This window comes from Petaurus breviceps, unplaced genomic scaffold (assembly GCF_028583685.1).
Source record: "Petaurus breviceps papuanus isolate PSGF00001 unplaced genomic scaffold, PetGlider_PUasm1.0 523, whole genome shotgun sequence".
In the NCBI taxonomy this organism is placed as follows: domain Eukaryota; kingdom Metazoa; phylum Chordata; class Mammalia; order Diprotodontia; family Petauridae; genus Petaurus; species Petaurus breviceps.
In genome coordinates, this window is record NW_027186356.1 from 1,430,658 (window position 1) to 1,453,412 (window position 22,755).

Consider the following 22,755-nt stretch of genomic DNA (forward strand, 5'->3'; position numbering starts at 1 on the left):
TCTATCTATCTATCTATCTATCTATCTATCTATCTATCTATCTATCTATCTATCTATCTATCTATCTATCTGACTGTCATCTATCTATCTATCTTTCTGTCTGTCTATAGAGAGAGCTTTGAAAACTTTGGAGTGTTAATGTTAGCTATTATTAATGTTAGAGGGAACGACCTTAGCGATAATCTAGTGCAGTCTTCACATTTTATAGGTCTTAACCCCTTTTTTCAGTTAATTAAAAATACGGATATACAAATGTTAATTTGTATGATGATTCATATCAGAGCTTTCTGAATAGAGAGTAAGAATAAGATGTGGTAGGTAACACAAATTTAAAATCCGGTGCTTGTTCTCTCTGTATATATATGTAAAATATCAATTTTATTTCAATGTAATAAGAATAATAAAATTATATTCACAATAACTTTACATAAGGAAGAACTTTTGTTCCCTTTTAACATTAAGAAAGATAAATTATTTATGCCCTGTTGGAGTAAGAGTGACTCAGCTTCCTTAGTTTGTATTTATTCTATATATAATCTTACCCCAGTAGTGTGCTCAATGTATATATATCTGGTTCTCCTGATCAAGTTTTATACCACTAGTTTTCTCATAAGATTATCTTACCTCTGTTTTTTAATTTAGATAGCACGGAATCATTGCCTGGTTCCCAGCCTCTGAGAGCCCCAGTTGTCAGTAATTGTGTTACTATCTGTTTGATAGCTTTCCTAGGCCAGATTTCTAGGTCAAATGGCTCACCACTTGATACTTTAAAATTTAGACTGCTTTGTATTAATTCAAAACTACGTATCTGGTCTTAAAAGGTAGAGTGATGTCAGTGACAGGCGGTGGTGTGGTTCTTCTGATACACAATTACGAGGTTTAGTTGAAGTTGCGAGTACGTGGAACAGTCTGATTCCCCAGAATCTTGATGGTTTCTTGGCCTTCACTGTTCTCTTTAGTTAGGATGGCGTTGTGCTGTTAGGTGATGGCCCTGCTCAAGTGATGATTGTATTGGCAGAGGATACAGGGGAATACTTAATGTAGTGCCCTGCACTGACAGCCAGCTTGTCTCCAGGACCAAATCCCCTGCTCTGATTTGATATCTAATCTGGCTCTGTGGATAAAACACTCGTCTGCAAACTGGACAAAGGATCCCTCCCTCATAAAAATGTTTAAGGTCAGGGTCACAGAGGTGAATATGTGAATACATCTTACCTTGGTCTGGTGCACTGAGTAGTTATTATGTATAAAATTAGAAGATTTGCTTTGAAGTTTTTACTTTAAAAACTTCTCCACTACTTCTGGAGGAGTGACTGTCATTAAACCTTAGAGTTATAACACATCACTGGCTGTCTACTCTGTTTGAATCTTTATGGACAACTGACTAAAGGCTACCCATAGTTGGGACCAGGTGTTGGATGTAACTGCACTCTCATTGTCAAACTCCTCCTGCCTAGTCACTCAAATAAGTGATAAGGTCAATTGGCTGGAGGTCACACCTAATTCTATTCCTTTCTTGGAAATGATGAGAAAGTTGATCCAGATCCTTTGAAGCCAGTAACCTCACCCTATGTGATACCTCTCTAATATCCACTACCATAACTAGTGCCTCCCCTCCCCATTTTATGGGGGACATACAAGGGTTCAATCCTGGTTCTTTGAGAGAGGGACAGCCCTCTCTTATCATTCTTCTTAATCCATCCAAGGGCTGATGATACTCTTAGGGTCCATACCATTTTTGCAATGAAAAGAGACACAGCATAAGATAAAAATGTATTCATTGAATCTAATTTATGCCAGGTTGGTAGATTCAGCTTGTCTATTAGGTCCAAAACACAGGTTGACTTAGCACATCACTAGCTGAATTTGGGGTGTGGAACCCCATAGGGATTCGGAGATAAAGGTATGTGTTCTCCTCTGACATCACAGAAATCCCTTGGTTTTGAACTTGGATTGAGTGGGGGTGCCCTCTTTTTTTGACTGTCAATAAGGATGTGCATTTTGTCTCATTAAAATGTAGCCCTGCCCATGTGGCAACCTCCCTCACACTATCCATTATACTAAGACAGGAAAGTGTTCTAACTTGTCCTAAATCCCACAGTGAGCTAGTAATAGAACCAGGAAGAGATCTGAGCTAGGATACTAGTCTGTCCTATTCACTTTTATAGAGAAAGGAAACTGAAGTTTGGGAGGGGATGGGTGACTTACTCAAAGTCACACAGGGGTGGCTCATACCACTCGAATATTGGACTTCCTACTTCCAGGCCAGGCATGATCTTTGTGTTCTGAAAGTGATGGCAGAATTTGCCTTTTTTTTTTCTAGGACATGGTGCAAACTGAGGAGCAGAGATAGAGACTCTGGCGACAACCTGGTCATAGCGGTGTGCCCCCAAAGACTGCATGCAGCAGGACCTTGACTGATGCCCGCACTGCATCCTGCCATGGACGGGGACTATCCAACACGTGATCCCCCGCAGACAGGAAATATACTGTACAGTCTGCCCCACCTCCAAAGCCCTCTGCCCAGCATTGAGGTGAGTGAAGACCAAGGCCAGAACTCGGCTTCACAAGAAAGGCTATGGGTGTCTCCTTCTCTTGGGACTGTTATTCCTACATTGAGAGGTGAAGGGGTACAGCAAAGACAAGCTCAGTGATCTAGAACTAGAAGGGGCTCCCAAGGGCATTTAGTCCAGTCTCTTCACTTGGCAAATGAGGAAATTGAAGCATCTGAACGGTTGGTGATTGGCCCAAGGTCACATGAGTAGTAAACATCAAAAGCAGGATTTGAACCAAGGTCCTCTACATAGTGTTGTGCTGTGTTGCCCTGCTGTCGCATGAGTTGTGTGACTTTGGGTGGGTCATTTCTCTTTTCAGTGGCTCAGATTCTTTATTTGGAAAATAGGGAAATGGTTGGTCCTACATCCCTCTCAGGGTTGTCAGGAGGAAATGGCTTTAAAAAAATTTATTTGTTTTCCCCAATTACATGTAAAAATAATTTATAACATTATTTTTAAAATCTTGAATTCTAAATTCTTTCTCTCCCTCCTTTCTTTCCCCGAAGACAGTAAATAATCTGAGAAAGGTTATACATCTGTATGTAATCACATAAAACACATTTTCATATTAGTCATTTTTGTGGAAAAAAATCAAAACCAAAAAAAAAAAAGAAAGTGAAAAATAGTATGTTTCAGTCTGTATTCAGACCCCATCAGTTCTTTCTCTGGAGGTAGATAGCATTTTTCATCATGAGTCCTTTGGAATTGTCTCAGATCATTGTGTTGTTGAGAAGAGCTAAGTCTATCAAAGTTGATCGTCTCACAATGTTGCTGTTACTGTGTCCAGTGTTTTCTTGCTTCTGCTCACTTCTCTTTGCATCAGTTCATGTAAGTCTTTTCAGGTTTTTCTGAAATCAGCTTACCTAGTCCTTTCTTATAACACAATAGTAAGAAAATGGCTTTTTATACCGAGCAGTGTATAAGATGGTTAATTATTATTGTCATACTCAACCAAAAAGCATTTGTTATGTACCCACTCTGTGCTAAGGCACTGTATTAAGTCTGGGAATACAAAGACAAAAGTGGAATAGCCCTTGCCCTCAAGGAGGAGGAGATGATGCCTCTATGTGGATATATGTATGTGAATATGTACATGTATATGTATATTATATGTATGTGTACATGTTTGTACACACACATATTTCTGTGTACATAGACAAATCAACAAACTGGTTACCTTTTATGAGTCTTTCCTACTACTTCATAATCCATTGCTAATTTCATTGTGGGCCTCCTGGTATGCATCAATAATCTCTTGCCTCTGTGGACCGCCTTATAACTTACAAAGTGCTTCCTTCTTTTCTAACACAAATATGAGATGGGTATTGTGAATGCCAGAGGGGCCAAGGGATGCCTTCTGATCCCCTGGCTCAGAAATGGCTGCCCTAGAATGTTTCCCCTGTAGTGTGTGCTGCCTGGCTGAGCTGGAAGGGTTTCTCCTCCCAAGGGCCCCTGTGGATGTGGTGTTGGAGAGGTAACCAGAGAGAGCCTGCTTTCTAATCAGGCATCTTGTGTAATAGTATCACAAGTCACTCCCCTCAGAAGACCTTAGAACTCTGCTCTGGGATCAGTTTGTACTTTAGGAATGTAGAGCTGCCATTCGTGGAGAACCTTCCATGAGCTCATTAGCACAGTTTCCATTCGAACAGATGCCTCTTTGAGAATCACTTTTTCCTCCTCTGTAAAATGGGGAAAATATTGCTTATCCCATCTTCCTCCTGTACCTCAAGGTGCTAGAGAAATGGGACTGTTAACATTATTACTAAGAGACAGCAAACTATGATTTCCCTAATTTCTCTACCCCTCATGATCAGGGTAGAAGAGTAGGGTGGAGGGTGAGAAAGCAGATGTATTGGAGGGGGGGAGGTGTATTTGGGAATAGCTGTGATGAGAAAGCAGAAGGTATCATTTTAGAACTTCTCCCTCTTCTACCCTCTCCCCAACTATGACCTACCTATATACTGTTCATTTGAAGAATCTCAGAGTTGGGGAAAAAGACAGACACTCCAAAGCAAACCACTGAGTCAGAAGGAATGTCAGAGGCCCTCTAGTACAACCTCTTAACAGAAAAGGGATCAACTATAAATCATCTCCAACAAACAAAGCCTTGACTGGATGACCTTCAGTGGAGGCAGCTCAGTTTGGAAAAGTCTGATTGTGAGAGAGTTTTGAGTTCTACCAAGCCTCAGTTTCTGTTTGCAGCTTTAGCCCGTTGTTCTAGTTCTGCCCTCTGAGGTCAAGAAGAACAAATTCAGTTGTCCCATTTCTGCATGACAGCCCTTGAGATATTTGGAGACAGCTATCATGATCCCTTAAATGTTCTCTTTTCCAGGATAAATATGTGTGGCCATGAGACCCCCATCATGCTGGTTGGTTTCCTCTGGGCTTCTTTTCAGTGTTCTTCCTAAAATGTGGCCCCCAGAATAAAACGAGGACTGAGTGCTGTAGGATGACCTCCTCCCTAGTCCTGGACACTACACCTTTATTTTTTTTGGAGGGGGGAAGGTAGGGCAATTGGGGTTAAATGACTTGCCCAAGGTCATAGGGCTAGTTTTGTGTTTAGTGTCTGAGGCTGGATTTGAACTCGGGTCCTTCTGACTCCAGGGCTGGTGCTCTATTTACTGCATCCCCTAGCCACCTCCACTGCACCTTTTTTAATGTAGGCTCAGATTGCATTCAGACTCTTGGCTGCTGCATCACATTTTTGATGAAATGAGCTTGGGGTACACCAAAACCTTCTGATCATTTTCATGGCACTCCTCACTTTTTAACCCTCTCTTCTCTGTCTTGGTACCTGTGAGGTCGGTTTTGTAATGCAAGTGTAAGACTTTACATTAATCCCTATCAAGTTTCCTCTCTGTAAATTTGGCCCACTGTTTTGGACTGCCAGGACCTCTTTGGATCCTGACTCTGCCATCCTGTATACTAACTATTCTTTCTCCTTTTCTGCTACCTGGCATCTAATAAAGATGCTGTGACTGCTTTTATTCATGTTACTGATAACAAATATTCACACAGGATTTGGTGCAGATCTATGAGGTGCTCACTCCATTGGAGGCTTCCTTCCAAGGAGATACAGAACCATTCATCACTTTCTGAGAACGCAGTTTTCATTCTGTGTAATGGGACTCTCATCTCACTGTTTTTTCCATGATAAAAGCATTAAAAGCTTTGTCAGATTTTTAGCCAAAATCGAAGTTAAGCTGTATCTGTAGCATTCCCCTCCTGTAGCTTTGTTGTAAAAGGAAATAATGGTGCCACATGACCTTTTCTTGATGGTTGACTGTGTGATCACCACTTCCTTTTCTAAATGTTCAGCAAGCCATCTCTTGAAAAAAATTTAGATAGATATCATTTTACATTGTAGAATGTGTGTGTGTGTGTGTACACATGTGATAGAACTGTACTGTACACACAGATATGGAGAGACAGACAGACACATGGAGGAGGGAAGAGGAAAGAATGGGAGGGGTGGGGAGAAAGAGAGGGTAGAATTTTGCCAGGGGCCAAAGTCAAGCTTGGTCAAGCTATAATATTTTGCAGATTCCATTCTTTGCCCTTATCTGAAAATCAGAACAAAGCTAGTTTTTCTCTAATGCTGCTTCACCTGTCCAGCTACCCAGGATCTTTCAGAGATCACTGACAGTGGCTTAGCACCACACCTGTCAGGATTTTTTTTTCCTGCTCAATGCCCTAGGATGTGGTTGAGCAGGGCCGGGTAACGGGAGCTCACCCAGCATAATAGGTGCTCCCTGACTATCTCCCGGCTTATCTTGGGTACCCAGTTGCTGTTACGCGTTTTTGTTCTGTCCTTTCCAGGTCATTCATTTTAGCAAAGAAAAGAGAAAGAAAACATGGGTGGAGCAGCTTGGTCTCTGTTGATGGTTTTCATCATCCTTCCCATCCCAGGCAGTGTGGATAGCTCTTATCTTTCACTGATCTTGCTGGATCCTCGAGTGTCACTCTTAGGCCCATTTTTCTTAGTTCACCGTGGCACCCCTGGCACCACTTTGAAGGAATGGAGTGTCCCTGTCTGCTGTCACTCTTCTGGGCTTTTGCCCATGTCTTTTTAAAATATGAATTGTTTGGTGAGTTTCCCCTGAGTCTGCTACATCCATCTCTTTTAACAGCTTCCCCTTCTTATCATAATTGTTCCTCTTTATGTCTTTAGAATTCATTTTGGAAAGCATCCCATCCCTCCTGGTCTGATATCCCCTTTAGACTTACAGGCCTCTTCATCTTCCTTAGCTTTCCTCTCAGCTTTTTAAACCTCCTGGAGGTAAGAAGGCTGCTTATGGGCCAATGCCCACCCGGCTTTCTGCCCCTCTTCTGTCACCTATTCTAAGAGGGAGGACTGATTTGGCTCTTCCACCCCTCCCCCTTCTGCCTCAGCAGCCACTTCTTCCTCAGTGGTAAGAAGGAGGCCCAGAGCAGCTGGTAGACTCATTAGTTCCTCAACCTTTTAAAGGTTGGAATGATCATTAAAGCAAGTCAGGAAGTTATTAGCTGCCCTGTTTTTGTCAAAGAGAGAGTGAGGGAGCTCTAGCAGATGTCTGGACAGTACACTAGTGAATCCATCACTTTATCGTTCTATAAGATCTCGAACTGGAAAGGATGTTAGTCCTCTACTCTAGACCTCATTTTACATGGAGGGAGCTTGAAGTCTAGGGAGGGATAGTGACTGGGTCAGAGTCTCACAGGCATTTAAGTAGCAGACCAACAATTCATGTTCAAGTCTCAATTCCGAATGTAGTTTTCTATCTATTGTATCACAGCTGACCCTGGGGTGTGTGTGTGTGGTCCCATATTCATCTTTCCATTGGCCATTTATATTCTATGGGTGGCGAAGTCTGTCTCTCTTTTTTTTCAATTCTTTTTTTTTTGCCTTTTGGAGGGCAGTTGGGGTTAAGTAACTTGCCCAAGGTTACATGGCTGGTCTTTTTTGTGTGGGTGTTAAGTGTCTGAGGCCGGAACCGAACTCACTTTACTCACTGCGCCACCTAGCTGCCCTCTTTTTTTTTTCTTGGAAGGGGGAAGACAAGGCAATTGGGGTTAAGTGACTTGCCCAAGGTCACATGGCTAGTAAGTGTGTTGAGTGTCTGAGGCTGAATTTGAACTCAGGTCATCCTGACTCCAGGGCTGGTGCTCTATTCACTGTGCCACTGAGCTGCCCCGCGAAGTCTCTTACTAGTAAATTTCACTGAGCCACCTGACACATTGTCAAAGTCTCCTATAGCTTTCTACACTAATGTGGTCCAGAGTCCGAGAGTCCACAAATATCTGTTCTTGTAGCATGTGAAGATTATGGCTAAGGCTAGGCCCTGGAAAACTTTGGGGGATCCCTAGCTCCATAGCAGGGAGAATAGAGGTGACCTAGCCAAATCCTTCATTGTCTAGAGGAGGAAGCTGTGGGTGGAGGAGATGGAGCCTTTTTCAAATTATCTAGTAAGAGGAACAAAGTAGGATTTGAATATAGATCTCCTGACGATTGTTCTTGGGAACCATATTGAAGTACAGGGTTTTCTGTACCTTATCACATTTGAGCCTCATTACCATTCTGGGAACTAGGTGCTGCAGATAGTGTCCCCATTTTACAGATAAGGAAACTTGAGATGCAGAGAAAAATGACTTGACCAGAGGCATGCAGGTATCTGTGTAATATTATTCAGGTTAATTGATCATAGTGATTTGCATTTTAGAATTATTATATATAATTTTATTATATATTATATAAATATTACTGATATAAAATTTCTATATTATATAATACTTTATAATAATAATTATTATGATTCATATGGTAAGCACATGAAGGCTTTCAGAGTGTTTTTGTCCAAATAAGCATGTGCGGGATGTAAGGCCAGCATTCTCCCCATCCCCATTGACAGAATGGGGAAATAGTCTCTAGGAGAAGAAGTGAGTCACCGCTGGTTCCACAGCAAGAGTCTGAGGTAGGATGCTATGGTTGGGATCTCACCCACACAACTCATTACTTTCAGCATTGTATTGGGGAAAGAACCTGGGATTCTTAGCATCTTATTTTAATTGCTCTCTTGTTTTTATATCATCTTGATTTCTGAGTTATATCCTTCCCCCTGCTCAATCCAGTGAGCCATCCCTCTTATCAAAAATTTAAAAAAAAGGGGAGGGGAGGAAGCAACTTTAACAAAATTAGCCAACACATCAGCTGTGTCTGAAAGTTTGTGCAGTATTGCATATCCCCTTCTGCAGGGGGGCAGGAGAGGAGGACTGGTAGTGGGAAACACTAACTTTTTCAGCGTAGGAGACCTAGGCTCTGTCATCTACTAGGCTTCTGAGTTGGGACAAACCCTGTGGCCTCTCCTGGCCTAACTTTCCCCATCTGTAAAATGGGCATTGTACATCCTGCTCTCTTTATTTCAGAGTGTTCTTTTGAGTAGGCCGTGACTCCTAGAATGCTTTACAAGTTGCAAAGTGCTGCACAATGCAAGAGATTATTAATGGTGACAATTTAGTGCTTTTAACTAAAATTTAGTGCCTTTTAAAACCCTGGACTCCCTTTGATGTCAGTCAGATGCACAGGCTTTAATTCATTTCTTCAAATTTCTTTGTGAAGAAGAGAAATATTTTGGAGGTTGCATGATTTTGCCTGCTTAAACTCCACTTTCATATGTGTATTTTGTGACATGTCTTGGTGTAGAGAAGAAACATTAGAGCCAGAGTCTAGAGACCCAAGCTCAGACCCTAGACCATCCTTAGAGCTTTTGTGCTTCTTGGCAACCATGCCCCCAGGAAAGGTGTAAAAGAAAATCCTACCTAGCAAAAGCATAGAGAAAATAATTATAAAGTTAATCGTTCAGTAAACACCTATTAGCCATCTCTTCTGTGCCCAGAAAGGTGCCAAGTCCTGGGATCCAAAGAAAGCCAAAAGCCAGGCCCTGCCTTGAGAAGCTCCCCATCTGCTAGGGGAGACAACGTGCAGACAACTATGTAGAAACAAGCTGTGGGCAGGAAAAGTTGGACCTAATCAGTGGAGGGAAGATATTGGCATCAATCGGGGTTGGGAATGGCCTCTTTGAGAAGGTGAATTTTAGCTGGGACTTTCAGGGAATCTGAGAGAGAGAGAGTTCCAGGCATGGGAGACAGCCAGTGAAAGAAAGTAGCCTGGGAGATAGAAGGCTAATTTGGTTTCACTTTCTATTATTAAGTTACAGTGGAGCCTTTTGAATTTTGTGAGGCCTCTCCTTGTCCTGTCTCTGTCCCATTGTGCAAGTGAATTGTGAATGGTCTTTCTTAGCCTGGGCAGCTCAGAGGAAACAGTAGCCGATGCCCTGGCAGCTCGCAGTTGCAGGACTTGAGTGGCCTCTTTTCATGGTTCTGTTCCCTAACTCAGCACTGACTGTGGGCTCTGTATCAGACCCAGACCGACCTCCACACCATGTTTTCCCCATGCTTCTCTTTTTGCCTGATCTTCCATCAAAGGTATTTGTACAAAGAACAGTAGGAGAAAGCATTTATAAAAAGAGCAGCAGCCTAGAGTTCTGGTTCTGATGGCACCTCTTACCAATACAATTTACCTTAGACAAGTCACATCCCTTTATTGGACCTCTTTCTTTTCTTGGAATGAGTGATTTGATTAGATAATTGAAATTCTTTTTCATCTCAAGCATTCTATATTCTGAGATCCATTCCCCCCGCCCCAAACTCTCATGGTCTGTTTTTTAAGGTCCCTTTTAGTTTGACCTTTGTCATTTTTTAAAGAATGTATTTCTTTTGAAATCTAGATGCTCACATTTAGAAAATCCATCCCAAATGTTCACATGGGCTATTTGTGCTTGACCTGTGGTAGAGCATTCCCAACTCATATTGGTCTGATGAGCCACAGTTGAACGCACTGTAACTTGACTCTAACATACTGATGTCATTTTGATCCTCTTTGAGAAGGAAGGACAACTAACCAAGCAACTGGGAAAACCTACAGAGACACAAGCCAACGTGAACATTTCCATTTGCCAAGATGAGCAGAAAAGAAAGGGTTGTATATAGATCACGAATCTCTGTTAAAAAGTATATGTTAAATTGAGCACCCACATTCCCCGGCTTTTTTGATCATCTTCTGAACTTACTGCTGATCTTTCTAATATACTTTTAAATGTTTCATCGATGCTCCTTCCTTTCCTTCCTCTTTTTGGAGGGGGAGAGGTATCATTATCACTATTCCCCCTGTTTGTCCCTAAAAGTCTCTCCCTGCCCCAAATGACAATCTTTTCTTTTAATAAGTAGTGTTAAGCAAACAAACAAAAATGATACATTGGCCCTTGTCTGAAAACAAAGCTTCTTCTGTTTCTCCGCCAAGAGGTGAAAAGTGTGCTTGTTCTTTTGCCTTCTGGAGTCATGGTTGGTCATTGCATTGAACAGAGTTCTGAGATCTTTCAAAGTTATTTTCCTTTTAAAGTGTTGTAGTCATCATAGAAATTGTTCTGGATCTCCTCATTTCACTCTGCATTAGTTCACATGAGTCTTCCAGGTGTCACCAAATCTGTCTCTCATGATTTTTTACAGTGCTGTAATATCAGTTCCATTTCTGTGACACAACTCAGCTGTTCCTCAATTAATAGGTACCCATTTGGTTTCCAGTTTGTTGTTATTACAGAAGGTGCTGCTATAAATATTTCAGTACATTTAGCACAGGCTTGGCACATAGTTAAGTCCTTAATAAATAAATACATGGGGGCGGCTAGGTGGTGCAATGAATAGAGCACTGGCCCTGGGTCAGGAGGACCTGAGTTCAAATCCAGCCTCACACTTAACACAAAAAAAACTAGCCATGTGACTTTGAGCAAGTTGCTTAACCCCAATTGCCCTCCAAAAAGCAAAAAAAAAAAAAATTTAAAAAAATACATGGGTCCTTTCATTTGGTCTTTTATCTTTTTGTGGTAGTATCACTGTGTATATGTTACAGTGCACAGTTTAGTTCCACATTATTTTCCTGAATGGTGGAACCAATTCACAGCTCCATGAACAGTGCATTAGTGTTCCTGTCTTCTCACAGCCTTTCTAGCAGTGGCATTTTTTTTTTTTGGTCGCTTTTGACAATCTGATGGGTGCAAGGTGGAATCTCACACTTGACTGAATTGCCCTTTCTTTGGAACTTTTTTTTTTCACATAATTGTTGTTCATTTGCATTTCTTCTTTCAAGAACTGTATGTTCATGTCCTTTGACTATCTATGGAGGAATATATCCTCTTATAATATAGTTGTATCAATTCAGTGTGTATCACAGGTAGACTTTTTTTTTCAGAGAAATTTGCTACAAAGATTTTTCTCCTAGTTACCTGTTTGCCTTCTGTTATAACTGCAATAATATTGTTTGTGGACAAAATTTTCACTATTTATGTAGTCAGAATTGTCCATTTTATCATCCCTATCGCTTGTTTGATCAAGAACTCTTTTTGTGTCCATTGTTATGAAAGATATAGTCTTCTCCTATAATATGTTTACAATCTAACCTTTTATATTCAAGTCAGGTATTTATTTGGAGTTTGTTTTGTTGTATATGGTATAAGCTGTTGGTCTAAATCAGGGGTGTCAGAGTCAAATAAATTTGAATCCTTTCTGTTGATTGACTTAGAAAACTATTAATTATTATCTATGTTGTATTTTTATTTCTTTTTTAAACATTTTCTAATTACATTTTCACCTGACTAGGGCAATTTTGCTGATAAAACCTCTGGTCTAAATGTAAGACCTGTCAAATTCTGAACTATCTTCTTAGGCCCTTTCTGAAGGCTCTGATATTTAATGTGTTAATTTCCTTTCTGTTTCATAGAGTAGAGCCTACTTGTGAGATTCAGAAATGTGTATTGAATTCAGTGACCAGAGCATCCACCCCTCTTCCAAAATCTTGGCTCTGAAAAGAAAGTAGAAAAAAGAAATAGCCAAGTGACCCCAAAATCATTTTTGAATCCCTGGGTAACATCTTTGTCCTCACTTTGATTTCATTCCAACAAGTACTAATTTAAGTGTTGCCTGTTTAAAGCAGGGTGTAGAGGGCTGGGGTTTTAAAGGAATCTGTCCCTTATGTTAAGGCTCGTACATATCTGCTGGGGTGGGATAGAAGTACTGAGATGAATACATAAAAAATTCCATGTATGGGGAGCAACTGGCAGTCCATTTTGAATTACAGAGTGCTTGAAGGGAGTAATATGAAATCAGACTAGAAAGGTAAGTGGATGCCTACTTCCTTGCTTTTATAAGGTACTTAAATGTTTGTTGTATGGGATTGGGTTTTAGAGAGCTTTAATTGCTAGACTGAGGATTTTTGTATTTTTTTTTCCTGGATCTATTAATATTTACCTAATATGTTATCATGGATAAGGAAAGGAACCCATTATTCCTTGCTGAATCACTGGGGATATGTTTAGTCATTGGGTAAGCAGTATTTACTGTAAACCATACACATGTTTCTCTGCTGGTGTTCAGAGATCTATTCATCAATAGGTCTGTGTGCCCCTCTGACAGAGAGATCAATCTCCCTTTCTTGAAGGTGATCTACAGCACAGGTCTTAAGTCTTCAGCCTGTGTCAAAGATAGATTCAGTTTTGTGTCCCTTTTGGGTGATGATTTTCCTCTGACAACTCCCTATTGAAATATAATTGAATGATTAGAACTGAGAGGAACAAGGAGTAAGCAGACTTTTCTAGGGGTTAACCTGTGAAGGCTGGGGATTTCTTTTGACCTCATCTATAAAGTGGAGCTAAAGAGAAGGATGCCAGATGTGACAGGAGCTTGATAAGGAATTTGGGGAAATTGGCAGAATTTTGTGGCAAGATGTTAGTCATTTAATGCTTTCAAAATGATCAGCGTATCAGTCAGTGAGGAGTTTTTGGATGGCCCCTCTGTACTCAGCTTTATCCTGGACAGTTTCTAAATATGGAAGCTAAGTAGTGAGTTTTTCATTGCCGTTGTTAGTCTGTGGTGTTATTCAAATGGAGGCTGGGTGAGTACTTGTTTGGGAAGTTGTAGATAGAATTCAGGGATCACACAAACATTGAACTTGTTGGGCTCCCTGAGTAAAGTCCCTTTCAGTTCTAAGAGTCAGAGGTTCTATGAACTAGCCAAATCAATGATCCCTACCCTTACGGAGCTGAAAAGATTCATGAGACAATTTACACTTCAGTACAATATATGATATAGTTCAATGCAATTAAAATTTATTAAGCGCCCACTACGTGCCACTTACTGTTCTTTTAAGATCTAGGAAGTCTCTTAAATTGTTTTAAACAGGCAGTTTCCCTATGGTATGAAACACTTTTACAGAGAAACAACCTATTTGATAAAACAGCATTTCTTAGTAGAATATTCTGTATTCTCAGGTCCTTTCCTACTGTGGTATTTGTCTTATTTTCTTATGTCTCTTCCAGTTCCCACATTTCATGTTTTGGGTTTTCCTGATTGGCAGTGGTGGGGGCCTCACCTTTGTTATCACCTGTAGATATCTTTTAAGGGTTTATTTGCTTTATATGGTTGTATCCTCCACACCTCTACAAACTAGGAGTGATTTCTTCTTCCTCCAAACTCCTATGCCACTCTGTAACTTTCTAATATGTCAGTCATATTCTCCTTTTAAACATATTTCTGCATGAATGCCTGCCACTAAACTCCAAGCTCTTGTATCTAAGAGGTATAAAACTCTAGTATCTTGTTCATTTTTTGTGCCTAACACAGGCACAAAAAGAATAGGCATATGAGAAATGGTCATGCAATGAGCAGATAAGTCAGTGAATTAAAGAGATTGACTTCAAGTGAACAGGAAACAAGGGCTTCATTTCATGGCACAGAAGGTACAAGGAAGTACATTTCAGTTTGGTGGAAGGAATAACTTTCTAGCAGTCTAACATTGGAATGAGCCCCCTCCGAGGGTGAGTTTCCTGGTATCTGGATAGGTTTGAGCTGGGCCTGGACGGTGGCTTGTTAGGGGTTCCCAGAATTGGGTGGGAGGCTGGAGTAGGTCTTTGCTGAAGTTCTTCCTAAGCCTAAGATCCAGTTTATGCTCCCGGACCTTCATCTCTGGCCTACTAGTAGTGTTAGCTACCTCATCTGCTGAATCAAGTTGATATCTTATGTTTCGCCACTCAAAATCTAACTCTTTTGGTGTTGCTGTATTTTCAGAACTCGATGCTGCATTATCCTTGGTGGAATACTTTTGCCTATCCATCTGCACCTTACCCACCCTTGACCAGTGAAAACCAGTAAGTGCCCTTCTCCTCTGGATGTGCCCTCACTTCACCTGTTTTCCTAGTTTGTTTGTTTGTTGTTTTGGCCTGCTCCAACAAGCAGGCACAATGTTCACTAACTGATGGGAATAAAATTATAATATCCTGTTGTAGCATTCTACAAACTATTCTGTGTTGGAATAATAATGGCCCTTGGAGAAGAGGCCGGAAATGGGGGTTTCTCCAACATTATGTTCTTAAAACATGTCTAAAAATAGATCTTATTGTTGTAGGCATTTAAATTACTAAATACAATTTGCAAGTCATGAGTTCCATGTGACAGTAGAAATTCATGGATTGTCAGAGCTGTTAAGAATCGCCATTTTTGTCTAGTCACAGAATTTTGTTTGCAGGGGACCTCTGAGGTCATCTGATCTAGTCTTCATTTTGGTCTACTGGACTCAGAATCATAAGGGACTTGGGCTTAAATTCTCCCTCTCCTAGCCATGTGATCATGGGCAACAACTTAACCTTTCCTCACCCTATGTCCCCTACTGTAAAGTAGAGACCATAGGTGAAGGGATGGGATCAGCATTTATAATGCACCTACCATGTGTTAGGCACTATGCTAAGCGCTTTATTAAACAACAGCCCTGCAAGGTAGGTGCTGTTATCCCCACAACCAGGTAGACGTGAAGTTATATGCCCAGAGTCACACAGCTAGTTGGTGTCTGAGGTCAAATCTGAATTCAGGTCTTCCTGACTCTAGGCGGGACACTCTGTGCACTATGGTGCCCCAGGAGCTGCCTTAGGGTCATAGACTTAGAACCATAAGAAAATTTAAAAGTCCTGTAGTACTGGTCTCACAAGGTCCAGTGGGTCAAATGAAATAATGTACATCTTAGAAATCTTCTCCTAAAATATAATTGTAGCCACTTGAAGATTAAACCCCCAAGTCCTGGAGAAGAGAAACTCCCGACTCAGGGAGTCACACTGAGGCAGCATTAAGAGTTGGGAAGAAGCTCAGGTCTTGTGATTCCCATCCCAGCTTCATCTATCTGCTGAATGCCTTCTGTAACGTGATCAGAGGGTAGCAGAACTCTGTGGGCCTCTGAAGATGACTGCTCTGCTCTGTGGACATGTCATAATGAAGGCACAGCTATGTGAGAAATCAAGTGACAGTCCAAGAGTTAGAGACTGTTGTAGATGATAAATTAAACTCTGTCCCAAGGCAATCTGAGAAATCCCTCAATGAGGAGTTGGGAGAATCACTGCCCTTCAACTCAATTCCACAAATACTTCTTCAACACATAGTTACTGTGCCCGATGGTGGTTGTTAGAGGAAGATAGAAGATACAGCATGGTCTTTTCCCTAAAGGGAGACCCAGCCCAGTAAGGCATGTATACAGAAGGAGGATCAGCTGGGACAGAGTGGATTTGGAGTCAGTCCTTGTATTTGAATTCCAGACCCCTACTTAATTGTCAGTGGGAACTGGGGCATGTTCTTTGCCCTCCTTGGGTTCGTAAAATGAAGGGGTTGGGGTGGATGAGTGTTAAGGCTCTCTTCAGTTCTGGACCTTAGGACTCTACAAGACCAGCCATAGAGGCTTGAGTAGAGTAATGTTTGGGGACTTGACTTATCTAGACAGATGCTCCAAAAGCAGAGCATCAGCCAATATTTTCTTTGCTTTCTTTACTGATCATTTGATTCTTCCAGAGATGGAGGAATAAATGTGGGGTACATTGTTTTGGATATGCTTTTCTTCAACAAAAAGACACTTCTGATTGGGATGGAAGTGCTATTAACCTCGGGAGAAAATAACCACTTCCTTGTAGAATTTGTGGTAGAGGAGAGGATAGCCAAGTACAGGCCGATAGCATGTTAAATTTTGGGAGAGCAGATTTCAAAGCATTCAGAGAAAGAATAGCTATGACCCCACAAACTAAAATTGTAAAGGGAAAAAAGTCAGCCCAGAAGAATGGAAGCATAAAAAATGGTCATTCTAAAGAGATGGAAAGGTGGGCATTGTCCACAGAGATTAGATGTGGCTGCACAGGGAACTCATCAACTAACTTAGATTTTGAAAAGACAAGGGCAAGAAACAGCCTGGATACCAGAGCCTGTCATAGTTCCTTAAAATGTGTGTCAGTCATTTCTAAAATATATAGAGAATCGAACCAAATTTATAATAATACAAGTCATTCCCCAGTTGATAAATGGTCAAAGGATACGAGCAGGCAGTTTTCAGATGAAGAAATTAAAGCTATCTATAGTCATATAAAAAATGCTCTAAATCACTATTATTTAGAAAAATGCAAATCAGAACAACTCCGAGACACCACATCAGACCTATCAGATTGGCTAACATGACAAAATAGGAAAATGATAAATGCTGGAGAAGATGTAGGAAAATTGGAACACTTAAATGCATTGTTGGTGGAGTTGTGAACTGATCCAGCCATTCTGGAGAGCAATTTGGAACTTATGCTCAAAGGGCTATAAAACTGTGCATACCCTTTGACCCAGAAATACCACTTCTAGGTCTGTATCCCAAAGAGACCATGATACAAATGGGAAAAGGACCCACATGTACAAAAATATTTATAGCATCTCTTTTTCTGGTGTCCAAGAATTGGAAATTGAGGGAATACCAATCAATTGGGGAATGGCTGAACAAGTAGTGATATATGAATGTAATGGAATACTATAAGAAATGTTGAGCATGTGGACTTTAGAAAAACCTGGAAAGATGTTTATGAACTGATGCTGAGTGAAGTGAGCAGAGCCAGGAGAACATACACAGTAACAGCCACATTATGTGATGACTAACTTTGATGGACTTAGTTCTTCTCAGCAATGCAAAGATCTAAGACAAGAAGAGTCGTTGATAGAAAATGCTATGCACGTACAGAAGAAGAACCATGGAGTCTGAATGCAGATCAAAAGATACTAACTTCTCTCTGTCTCTTTTTTGTTTCTTCCTTCTCATGGTTTCTCCCATTGGTTCTAATTCTTCTTTACAACATCACTAATATGAAAGCTTTAATGTGAATGTATTTGTAGAGCCTATATCAAATTAAACACCATCTTGGGGTAGGGGTGGGGAGAGATGGGAAGAAAATTTGGAATTCAAAATCTTAGGGAAGTGAATGCTGAAAACTAAAAATAAATAAATTAATTTTTAAAAAAAGATGAGTGTCAGGAGGACTGAAGCTCAGAATGATCTAAGGTAAGGCAAGGATAACTGAATACAACAAAAAGATTTTTTGTTTGATTTTTTTTTTTAATTTTAAAGCTATATTTTGAGAAATAGGATCAAAGAAGGGGAGGACTTCTGCTCATGGCAGTGGAATGATGTTAAAACACGAGCTGCTCAGCTCTTCCTTTGCTTTTCCTTTCTCTCTCTAGGACAATGTCCTTTGGGCTAACAGTGACAAAACAAAAATGTCAAGTAGCTAGTTGTTTTGGGTTTTTTTTGCTTTGTTGGAGGGTGAAGGTAGGGCAATTAGGGTTAAATGACTTGTCCAAGGTCACACAGCTAGTTTTTATGTTAAGTGTTTGAGGCCAAATTTGAATTCAGGTTCTCCTGGCTCCGGGGCCAGTGCTCTATTCACTGTGCCATCTAGCCACCCCAAGTAGGGAGTTGTTAGCCAAGAGAAGTAAGGATGACTGTCACAAGGGACAGCCCTTCATTAATTCACAAAGCCAGAACAGGTTGAGTTCCATCTTAGGGTCCTGAGAGAACTTGAGAGATATGATTGATAGCTGAGCTGTTGTCTTTGAAAGATTCTAGAAAACAGGAGGTGCTCCTCAATTCTATAGTCATTTTTTCATATGACTATAGATAGCTTCAGTTTCTTTATCTGAAAACTGTCTCTTCATATCCTTTGACCATTTATCAATTGGGGAATGATTTGTATTCTTATAATTTTGACTCAGTTCTCAGTTCTCCGAGTTTTCCAAAATGGAGAGTCAAGGGAACCTGAAAGTTATAGGCCAGTGATCTTGACTTCAGTCCCTGACAAAATTTTAGAATGTATTTAAAAAGTTGGTTAGCATCTGGAAAGGAAATTGTGATCCCAGAGCTTCAGTAAAGTTTATTCAAAAAATAGGTCCTACCAAGACTAATGTTATTTCTTATTTTGGCATTGTTAGTGTACTAAATAGATCAGAGAAATTTAGCAAAGCATGTGGTAAACTCTTGTGATATTCATATGGTCAAGATGCAGTTGTGTTGCTTGGACAATTGTGTGACTGGGTAGATTTGTAACTGGTTGATTGACTGAACCCCAAGACCAGTCATTGACATGTTTCCACGTTGTGCCCCAGCGAGGGGTCTGTGGTGTTTGACATCATTATCAGTGCTTTGGGATAAAGACAAAGGTATCATGCTTATCTTTAAACATGGAAGGTAGATAGTAGATTCGAGATTCACAAAGGGTTCCATAGGCTATGGAACACCAGGCTCATTCTCAGATGGAGTGTAATTGGGGGAACTAAAGTTTGACATCTGGGGTCAAGAAATGAATGTGCAAAGTAGAAGATGTGGGAGACATGATTGATTAGCCAGTGGGGCTGTGTGTAGTGCATAGAACACTGGACTAGGTCAGGAAGACCAGAGTTTGAATCCTGCCTCTGGCACTTAGTAGCTGTGGGATCCTCCTCTTAACCTTTCTTTGCCTCAGCCAGGGGTGGGGCTGTATTTGGGGGAGTAGAATTGATCAGGAACAAGAAAGTATCAGTTGTATTCAGGAAGTTCCATTTGGTAGAAGGAGAAAGCACATGTTAGAAAGAATAGACTCCTAGGCTTTAGAGATAGAAGAATCCATAAGGACCTCTCTCCCTTTTCCTCTTTACCTCCTATTCTGGTAAGAAAACTGAGACCCCGAGAGGTAAGGTAACTTGCCCAAGGCCACAAAGCAACTTTGAGCTATGTCTGTTTTATGTCTGTGCTCTCTTTCACCCTTTTGCAAGGGTAAGGCAGGAAATGTAATAGTGACTCATGTTGACTATGCTAACTTGTTATAGGGAAGAGTTTTTTATTTTGATGGGGAGGAAGAATTGGGAGGCACAGAAATGATGCAAGAAAATAGCTCAAAGGAGTATTTTTTAAATAGTATTTTATTTTTTCTAATTATAGAATTTTTAACATTCATTTAAAAAAATTTTTGAGTTCTGGATTCAGCCATTCTGGAGAGCAATTTGGATCATTTTATTGCTGAGAAGAGCTAAGTCTATCATAGTCAATAATCACACAATGTTGCTGTTACTACGTACAGTGTTTTCCTGGTTCTGCTTACTTCCCTCAGCATCAGTTCCTACAAGTTTTTACAGGTTTTTCTATAATCTGGATGCCCATCATTTCTTATAGCGCAGTAGTATTCCATTACATCCATATACCTCAGCTTGTTCAGCCATTTCCCAATTGATGTATTCTTGTCTTTTGTTCTTGAAGAAGACCCCCCCCGCCCCCCGCCAAAAAAAATCTTTTTTTTTATCACTATGTTAGAGTCAAGTTATAGTGTGTCTGATTGTGGCTAATCAGATCAATAAGGGCTTGGAATACTCTACCACAGATTGGGCACAAATAGTCCATATGAACATTGATTTCTTCAGTTTCCAATTTTTTTGCCACCATGAAAAGAGCTGCTGTAAACATGTAAGTTCTTTCCCCATTTTTATGACCTCTTTGGGGTACAGACCCAGTTGTGGTATTTCTGTATCAAAAGTTATGCACAGTTTTATGGACTTTTTGGACCTAGTTTCAGATTGCTCTGCAGAATGGTTGGATTAGCTCACAATTCCACCCATAATGCATTAGGGTCCCAATTTTTCTACATCTTCTCCAACATTTATCATTTTCCTTTTCTGTCATTTTAACCAATCTGATAGGTGTGAGGTGGTAAATCAGAGTTGTTTTAATTTGCATTTCTCTAATCAATAGTGATTTAGAGCATTTTTTCATATGACTATAGATAGCTTAAGTTTCTTTATCTGAAAACTGTCTCTTCATATCCTTTGACAGTTTGTCAATTGGGGAATGACTTGTATTCTTATAAATTTGACCCAGTTCTCTATATATGTTGAGAAATAAGGCCTGTATCAGAAAAACTGACTGTAAAATTTTTCCCCCATCTTTTTACTTTTCTTTTAATCTTGGTTGTTTTGGTTTTGTTTGTCCAAAAACTTTTAAATTTATTGTAATTAAAATTATCCATTTTGCTTTACATAATGTTCTCTATCTCTTGTTTGATCATAAATTCTTCCTTTCACAAATTCAACAGTTAAACTATTCCATGCTCTCTTAATTTGCTTATTGGTATCCCCTTTATGTCTAAATCATGTGCCCATTTTGACTTTATTTTGGTATACAGTGTAAGATGCTGGTCAATGCCTAGTTTCTTTCATACTATTTTACAGTTTTCCCAGCAATTTTTCTCAAATCGTGAGATTTTATCCCAGAAGCTGGAGTCTTTGGGTTTATCAAAAAGTCGGTTACTTTACTACTATCTTCCACTGATCTACCACTGTATTTTTTAGCCAGTATCAAATAGTTTTGAGGATTGCTGCTTCATAATATAGTTTTAGATTCCGGTATAGCTAGGCCACTTTCCTTTGCATTTTCTTTATTAATTCCCTTGATATTTTTGACCTCTTATTCTCACAGATGAATTTCATTATTATTTTTCTAACTCTATAAAATAAATTTTTTGGTAGTTTGATTGATAGGGCACTGAATAAGTAACTTAATTTAGGTAGAATTGTCATTTTTATTATATTAGCTCAGCCTTACCCATGAGCAATTGATATTTTTCCAGTTGTGTATATCTGACCTTATTTGTGTGAAAAGTGTTTTGTAATTGTATTCACATAGTTCCTGACTTTATTTTGGCAAGTAGACTTTCAATTTATTTTATATTGTCGACACTAAGACAATTATTTATTTAATATAATATGTTTATATATAATGCATAATAATTTAATTTCTTTCTCTTGCTGCTGAGCTTTTTTGGTAATATGTAGAAGTACTGATGACTTATGTAAGTTTATTTTATATCCTGTGACTTTGCTAAAGTAGTTAATTAATTCAAGTATTTCTTTAGCTTATTCTCTAGGATTCTCTTAAATATATTGTCATATTATCTGCAAAGAGAGATAGCTTTGTTTCTCATCTATTTCTTTTTCTTCTCATTGCTAAAGCTAACATTTCTAATACAATATTGAATATCAGTGGTGATCATGAGGATCCTTGTTTTATCCCTGGAATATTGGGTTTGTTTTTTTTTCTTTTTTTTTTTTGGAGGCGGGGGGAGACAGGGCAGTTGGGGTTAAGTGATTTGCCCAAGATCACACGGCTAGCTTTGTGTTAAGTGTCTGAGGTCCTCCTGACTCCAGGACTGGCGCTCTCTTCTCTGCACCACCTAGTTGCCCCCTGGAGTATTGTTTTTAATGCACAAAAACCAAAGGAAATCTAGAGGAAAACAAAGAGAAGGGGGACAGCTTTTAGAACTAATATGCTGTATTTATAAGCACTAAAATTAAAAAACAAAAATGCAAGTTGTATGGTAATGAGATGTGCTGTTTCAATTAAAATACTTTTTTCCCCTGTTTCTTCATGTATGGTAATGTCAGGTTTGTTGGTGTTTACCAAAAGATAAAATCAGTCATTTCCATTGCACTCTCAGGTTTATAAAGGCAGGACTGTTAGCAGTTGTGGTGGTGGGAGCGATCTCTCCTCTGGTGCCTATTTCAGAGGCTGAATCTCAGCCATTATTCTGAGTTCGTTGTGTTCAGAGCTCAGTGATGACTTTGGAGCTGTGAAGGTATATGGCAGAGGGTGTTAACCACCCTTTTCCTTGCCTGAGCTCTGCTTTGAAGTGGGGAAATCTCACCTTGGACTGCTAGAGGCTTTTGTTTCTCTCTAGTAGGAAGGTAAGCATATTAGCTATCCCTATATTCTTTCTGGGAGAACTCATACGGTAGACCATGTATATCTCCTTTTCTG

General features: G+C 39.9%; 1 protein-coding gene across 1 annotated transcript in view; it reads left to right on the top strand.

Annotated features, from left to right (window-relative positions):
- The window catches only part of SBNO2 (strawberry notch homolog 2), a 232,338-nt gene that overhangs the window by 66,434 nt on the left and 143,149 nt on the right, over positions 1 to 22,755 (top strand). Inside the window, exons 2-3 of the mRNA XM_069102026.1 lie at positions 2,324 to 2,534; positions 14,706 to 14,785. Coding sequence (XP_068958127.1) covers positions 2,421 to 2,534; positions 14,706 to 14,785 — 194 coding nt within the window. The 5' untranslated portion in view covers positions 2,324 to 2,420. The remainder of the gene's footprint in view (positions 1 to 2,323; positions 2,535 to 14,705; positions 14,786 to 22,755) is intronic.